Source organism: Mus pahari, chromosome 2, assembly GCF_900095145.1.
Source record: "Mus pahari chromosome 2, PAHARI_EIJ_v1.1, whole genome shotgun sequence".
NCBI classification, from domain to species: domain Eukaryota; kingdom Metazoa; phylum Chordata; class Mammalia; order Rodentia; family Muridae; genus Mus; species Mus pahari.
The window spans coordinates 38,767,476-38,774,724 of NC_034591.1; the positions used below are offsets into that span (position 1 = coordinate 38,767,476).

General features: G+C 36.6%; 1 protein-coding gene across 1 annotated transcript in view; it reads left to right on the plus strand.

The window, feature by feature from the left end:
- Nucleotides 1-7,249, plus strand: part of Cftr (CF transmembrane conductance regulator) — a 148,114-nt gene that overhangs the window by 52,791 nt on the left and 88,074 nt on the right. The window contains exons 6-9 of the mRNA XM_021190745.1: nucleotides 443-606; nucleotides 1,429-1,554; nucleotides 4,910-5,156; nucleotides 6,909-7,001. Coding sequence (XP_021046404.1) covers nucleotides 443-606; nucleotides 1,429-1,554; nucleotides 4,910-5,156; nucleotides 6,909-7,001 — 630 coding nt within the window. The remainder of the gene's footprint in view (nucleotides 1-442; nucleotides 607-1,428; nucleotides 1,555-4,909; nucleotides 5,157-6,908; nucleotides 7,002-7,249) is intronic.

Sequence of the window (7,249 nt, forward strand, 5' to 3'; positions counted from 1 at the left end):
GAGAGAGACAGAGAGAGAGAGAGACAGAGAGAGACAGAGACAGAGACAGAGACAGAGAGACAGAGAGAGAGACAGAGAGAGAGACAGACAGAGACAGAGACAGAGACAGAGAGAGAGAGGAGAGAGAGGAGAGAGAGAGAAGAGGGGAGGGGGAGGAGAGTGGAGGGAGGAAGAGAGAGAGAGAGTCCCTTGTTCTCACAAAAAGGCATTAATAAAACCTGGGCACAATTTCAAAGATACACGATCTTAATTCCACTGAATAAAAACACAATACAGTAACTAAGCATCAATTAATCCCAATGCATAAATTGTATGTCCAGAACCATGAATTTCTTGGTTGGATATCTCTTCAGTGTTCATTTTCTTCCACATGTGTCTCTGCTTGGTTTTGATGGTGGAATGTAATATACCACTTGATTTTCTCTGTGCTTTTATTTTTCAGGGACTTGCCTTGGCACATTTTATATGGATTGCTCCTTTACAAGTGGCTCTTCTGATGGGGCTTCTCTGGGACTTGTTACAGTTCTCAGCCTTCTGTGGCCTTGGTTTGCTGATAGTCCTGGTTATTTTTCAGGCTATCTTAGGGAAGATGATGGTGAAGTACAGGTAGTGGTCTTTGTCAAAGCTTGAAGGAATTTGAATTGGGCTTCTCTAAGCCCTAACAATAAAACTAGGCCATATCACTTAGAAGGGATTATTTTAATTCTTTAAATAATTCTTTCTATAAGAACAAGGCAATTATTTTCCCTATTGGTCTACAGAATTTCTTTATACATGTTCTAAGGTTCAGTATATTTTTAAGTCTAGGTAAAATGGATATTGTATTTCTTTGAACTGGAAGGAATGCCTAAATTTTGTATGGAAAAATTTGAACTGGCCTCTTCCTCTCCATATTGTAGGGCCATTCTACCAAAGCTTTTATTACTTTTCTTGATAATAAGAGTTGTATGCTTATTGCAGAAGTTTGTAATTTGCCTCTTTGAATGTGATAGAAAGTTGAAAATCTGGGGTTACAGACAGGTTTTTGTTTAAGTTTGTATGTGCTTCATTTGCTTCAGAAAAGGGAGGTGATCACTTCTTAGAGACTTTGTAAAGGATTGGATTAGAGATATTGTCCACAGTTCATCTAATGGTGGGCGTCTAACCCTTTTAAAAAATTTTATTCTTCCTGTCTCTCTGTAACCCTGGATGTCCTGGATCTCACTCTGTAGCTGATCTAGAACTCAGAGGTCTACCTGCCTCTGCCTCCTGAGTGCTGGGTTTAAAAGTGTGCACTCGCTATGATTTTGTTTGTTCCCAGCTGTTTAATAACAAAATGTTTATCTATGTAATAAAAATATGGAATTTTTTAAAAATTTTGAATAGTTATTAGTAGATAATTTGACTTGTTTTTGTTATTGATTGTTTGATCAATTGATTGATTTACAGAGATCAGAGAGCTGCAAAGATAAATGAAAGACTCGTGATCACATCAGAAATTATTGATAATATCTATTCTGTTAAGGCATATTGTTGGGAATCAGCGATGGAGAAAATGATTGAAAACTTGAGAGAGTAAGTTGACATAATTACAATACTGGTCCAATTTTATATTTAACATTTAAAACTGACCACTCAGGTGGATTTTCAACTCGTCTAAAACTCAAATGTATGTCCTGAGTTTTACATGGTTTATATGTCAATGGCCTACAATCATTTTGGTGAGCAAACACTTTCTTTTGTTTTTTGAGACTGGGTCTCACTGTGTACCCTTGGCTAGCATAGACCTCTGTATGTAGATCTACAACTTAAAGGCATGTGCCACCACACCTGTCCCTGGATTATGGTTTTACAGTTGATTCGGTTCTTTGTAGTGCATGGATAGTTATCTCTTACTAGTGATTCTCCGATACTAGTTCATAGTTGTTTCATACCCTTAATTTAATTAAAACAATGTTAAAGATGCTGGGGGCTAATTGAAACCGTAAATGGAAAGACTGAAATACATAGTTCTGAGAGAAAAAGGTGATCTTGTATGACACTGTACTTCAAGTGTTATGACACAAAGGGCAGGTGACAGACACATTTGGACAACTTCTGTCATTCTGAGCCTGAGGAATAATGACAAAGGAAATTTTCCTTAGTGCTACTCATGTCAATTGCTTACAAGAGGCTAAGTCAGTCTTTGTAACAAAAGCTGTCTCCTGAGATGGAATCTTTACTTAGCTTCTGTGTGTGTCTTGTCTTCTTTCACTTCAGATAACCTTTTGCAGATCAGTAAAGATTACCTCTGACAAAGAAAAAAAAAAAGCACAGCAAGACTGATACATCATTACTAAGATAGAAGATAATTTTGGGTAAAAGAACCGTGAGCATTGCTGTGGCCGTGGACCATTTTTATTTAGTTGACTTCCATGCCCTACCAACTACAGTCAAGGAAATGTTTTAGACTTCTGGGGATGAGCGGTCCACGAAGGATACTACTAATTTAAAGATATAGGATATATGAGTATTTCACAGGGAAAAGGAAATGAAGAGTGTTCTTTGCAATGGTGTGAATTTGACTATTTCATATTCAGGGTGCTGAAGACCAGTAGACAATGGTAACTGAGCCACAGGTGTGTGATTGGAACAACAATGGAAATGCTGAAATGTTAAGTCCTTTGCCATGTAAATAGAAAGTGCAAAAAGCGTGTTTATTTTCCAAATACTATTGCTCACCTGTTTTGTTATGCCTTTCAAGGTAAATCCAGGAAAGGAATTGTATTTTCTTTCCAGAACCATCCTTAAAGATCTTGGGGAATTGTTGAGTTGATAAGAGTTGTTTCTCACTTTACCAGGTTGAATGCTCCCTCACACTGCCTGTAAACACAGTCATGGCAGGGCTGATGAGGTTATCATATTGTCCAGTGTTCTCAAGCTTCAGAATCAGCTCGCCAAAGGCTGTACCTGTGGCTGACAGTTTTTTGTTTCCTTTTTTGGTTTGGTTTTCTTTTTGTTTGCCATTGGTATTTTACCCCTCTTTTCCTCACATGAGGAAATCTATCTTTCCTATTCTGAATTTCAGGTTGATTAATTCTAAGAGCTAGCATTTGTCTGGTTGTAACCTGTTTGATACATCCTGAAATTGTTACCTGAAAAAGCTGGAGAGTTCTGACGTAAAAAGGAAAGCAAGAATTGCCTCAGCCCGCAGAGTAAATACAATGTTCTAGGAGAGACTGATGGGATGCTCTTAGGATTACCTCGCCTAGAAAGCTATTGAACTGGGCTAAAGGCTATGCAAATGTTCTTGAAAAAAAAATCTGCCTTTTATTGCTTTTTAGCAATTAAGGTACTTTCAATTTTTTATAAGAAACTGGTAGAATTTTTTATGACTTATAAAATGTTAGGGATTTTATGTTAGTTTCTAGATGATTCTATTAAGTGTTTTGGATCGATTATTCTTTTTCCTATGTGACTTCTTCCTTCTCTAAGCTGTTCTAATACATTTGAACAGTTTTGACCCTTTACTACCATTTGTAAACGATTCTTTCCTTTTATAAATACCAGGCTCATCAATGTATTTTTTTAATCTGTAGAAGAGAGGGATACACATTGCTCTTTTACATTTGCTATGCTGTCATCTAAGCTTAATTACATCTCTACAAGGGAAGTATTACGTGTTCTTTAGTATGGACTCACATTTAATTAGAGGGAAGAGTGGCTTCCTTTAAATATAAGTAAGACAGGCAGAACCTGAATAATAGTCCATCTTCAGTACAAATTTATTGAAAGATAAAACACTACAACTCACTAGGCTGATCACAATATAGGTTATACACATGACCTCTATCCATGAGCTCAATAGTATATTGTTTTCTTTGAGGACTTACTTATTTATTTTATTTTTTTAGTTCTACCACTTGACAATAACATTTGCTTCTGTGGATTAGAGGTACGGTGGAAGCACAGCGCCTGTATGTCATGTGCCTTCCTGCACCAGGCTGTAGATCAGCTACTGTTCCTTTCAGACAGAGCCTTCATTTTGTGTTCACCATTGGCCTTTGCCCACACAAGAACTGGTTGTTTTTACAAGTGATCCCAATTGACTTGAGGTTCATGGCTCCTGGGACAGTGGCGAGGTTGACTGCAGTACTGTTCTCCAGCTTCCCTTTGTCACTAAAGCACTTAACCTCTCCCTGTATATGTTAAAAAGTAAGTCCCTCCCAGCTGGAGTACAGACTAGAACAGACTAGAGGATTGCAACTCTAGGGAGGTGTGACTGCAGATAATTACACTGCAATGAAAGGGAATAGGAGGGAGGAGCCACTCCCTGCTCCTTGAAGAACCACCTACAACTGAGTCCCTTGGCCTCTGACCTCAGAGTAGCTCCTGGGAAGCTAGTGCAGCATTTCAGGATCAGTAGATGTGACAGGGAAGAAAATGCCCAGTAACATGTTTCTCAGGTGCTCTGTGTCCCTGTCAACCTCTCCTCTTTGATATATATATACCTTGTCAGTGCTATTTAAAGCCAAGCTAGAATCTCAAAAGTGCTAAGAATCTAACTGATAACTGCAGAATTGTCCCTTTTGTTCATAAAGTTTGTAACATTGTTTTCCCTTCCACAAATCATTTCAAACATTAATAAAGAAGTTACTAAAGATACAAAAATTATATAAAAGTAAATCTATTTAGATAATACAATTTAAATTAATTTTAATTATAATTATAAATTTAACTATGATAGTAATTGAAGTTCTTAATTGTTTTATGTTAACAAGTATTCTGTGTAAATAAATGGTATATTCTTTAAGAGTCATATAAGCTAATTAAGATCAAGAGAAGTTTTATAACTTGCCCAAACTTTGGACTGTATATTCAGATTTTATATTGTAAGACACCTGGTTATTGAAAGAAAATAACGTGTCATGTCTTCTTCTGTTTTCCACAGGGTGGAATTGAAGATGACCCGGAAGGCAGCCTATATGAGGTTCTTCACTAGCTCTGCCTTCTTCTTTTCAGGGTTCTTTGTAGTCTTTTTATCTGTGCTTCCCTACACAGTCATCAACGGAATCGTCCTACGAAAAATATTCACAACCATTTCATTCTGCATTGTCCTGCGTATGTCCGTCACACGGCAATTCCCCACTGCTGTACAGATATGGTATGATTCTTTTGGAATGATAAGAAAAATACAGGTAACTTCCATGATGATATACTTACAAGATTTTAGAAACATTTTAGAATTTGTATAGTGGGAAAAAAATCTCTAAAATGAATTTCTTAATTTTGAATTTAATAATGTATTAGATTTCCTCTCTTCATTTTCATACATAGTCTCAGGAGCCCTTCCAGTGAAAATCTAATGAAATAAAATTCTAGGAGATTTTGTAGGTTCAAATGAATTTAAAATAATTGTTTCTATAATCTAGAAAATCCCATCCAAGAAATCTGTGAATAGATCATTTCTAGGCAGCTTGTAAATATCCAAAAACATTGAAAACAAACTTCAGCAGGAAGTTAAAAAACTGTTCCAGCTAACCCTGGGATGCTCACCTTGTAGGCCACTGTACTTCCCAGGAGGCATTGCTGTGTTCCAAGAACTTCAGCTCCCAGCAGGCCAGGAAGTTAGTTACCTGATCCCTGGGCAGGTGGGGGATTACGGGGTTATTTTGAGCATTAAGTAAGAAGTAGTTTATTCATAGCCAGCTGAATGAAGTTCTGAGACAAAATGTCTTATGATCCCTTAAAATGTCTATTTAAATATTCAGCGCGGAAAGTAAATCATTATGAGGAATAAATGTGGGAGCGAGCGTAGACTGCTTTTAAAGAGGTTCTCCGATTGTTTGCCTTGGACTGCTGTCACAAATGACAGACAACATGTAATTTTAGCTTTTATATCTGTTTTATTTGGTCTTTGAAACTTTTGAATTAACGAATAGAAATTAGAATCATAGAGATTATCATGTGTATCTCTGTGCATAGGCATCCATGTGTATTCACATTCATGTATGGAGTGTCTTCTGGAGATTTGCAATTATCTAGCAATTAGGGTTCCCACAGTTACAACAACTGCCATCAGGAGTGTATACTCTGGCCTGCTCATCAAATCTTTTATAGCCTTTTCTACTCAGCGTTTCATCCCCAAAGTTAAATCAGCTTGAGTTGTGTGACTAGAGCAGTTACTGAAACTTAGAAACATAGTGGCTCTATGACAAATCTTATTTCTCTGCTGACATCACCCTAGTTGGGTGGAGGGATGAGAGAAGAAAGACAGAGAGAAGGGGAGAGATGTAAGAGGAGAAATGGGAGTATCAATGAGCAGTAAGTAACACAGAAACATGTGGAAAAAAATAGATGGAAATTAGACAAACCAAGAGAGGAAGGGGGGGGTGCAAGAAAGAAAGACAAGAGGCCAGGCAAAGACCAGCGAAGACTTCCAGGTGCACAGATTTAAGCCTTGTGCTCTCTACCTTTCCTAAGAACCATGTGGTTTGAATTCTCTGATGGAGGCCTTTCTCAGAGAACTGAGAAATAGTTCTATGAAGTCCTTCTCCTTCCTATTATATAGAGGAACAATGATTGTGATGTTGCTTGTAAAGAGAGTGTTAAAAAAAATCGTTCTTTTCACTTGTACTAGCCTTGACCTGGCACATGAATAATTGTCAGGGTTTCATTCTGTATAACAGTATAAGAAAGAAACAACTGCACTGATATCTAATGTGTAAAACTAATTTCATACACTAATATATTTAAAGAATATATTTTGAATATGATGAGTCCTACTGCTTGGTACTTTAAAACCATTGTAATATTGATTTAAGAAAAAACTTCTAATTTAATTGTTAAAATCCATACAAGACACTGTAATGTTAGAGTGTAAGAAGATATAACAATACATTTTTGCTATTGTGATTCTACAATTGAAAGATTTTGTCTTCATTGACTAGGATTTCCTGCAGAAACAAGAATATAAAGTACTGGAGTATAACTTAATGACCACAGGCATAGTCATGGAAAATGTAACAGCATATTGGGAGGAGGTGAGAATTTCTAAATATTGTGGAGCTTTTTCCTTTTCTTGCACCTAAATTTCTACTCAATAACATATAAGATTCAAAAGATATTATATCTCATAGGAATGTAAGGAGGGCTATCCTCTTTTATAAAGTGAAAAGTGGGTAACCAGGAATATTAAATGTGATATAAAGTGCCTTTATTTCTTTAAAGTCATATAATTGATTTCATATAACGGCCCAGGAAGATGATACCTTCTTTTTTTTTTTTTTTT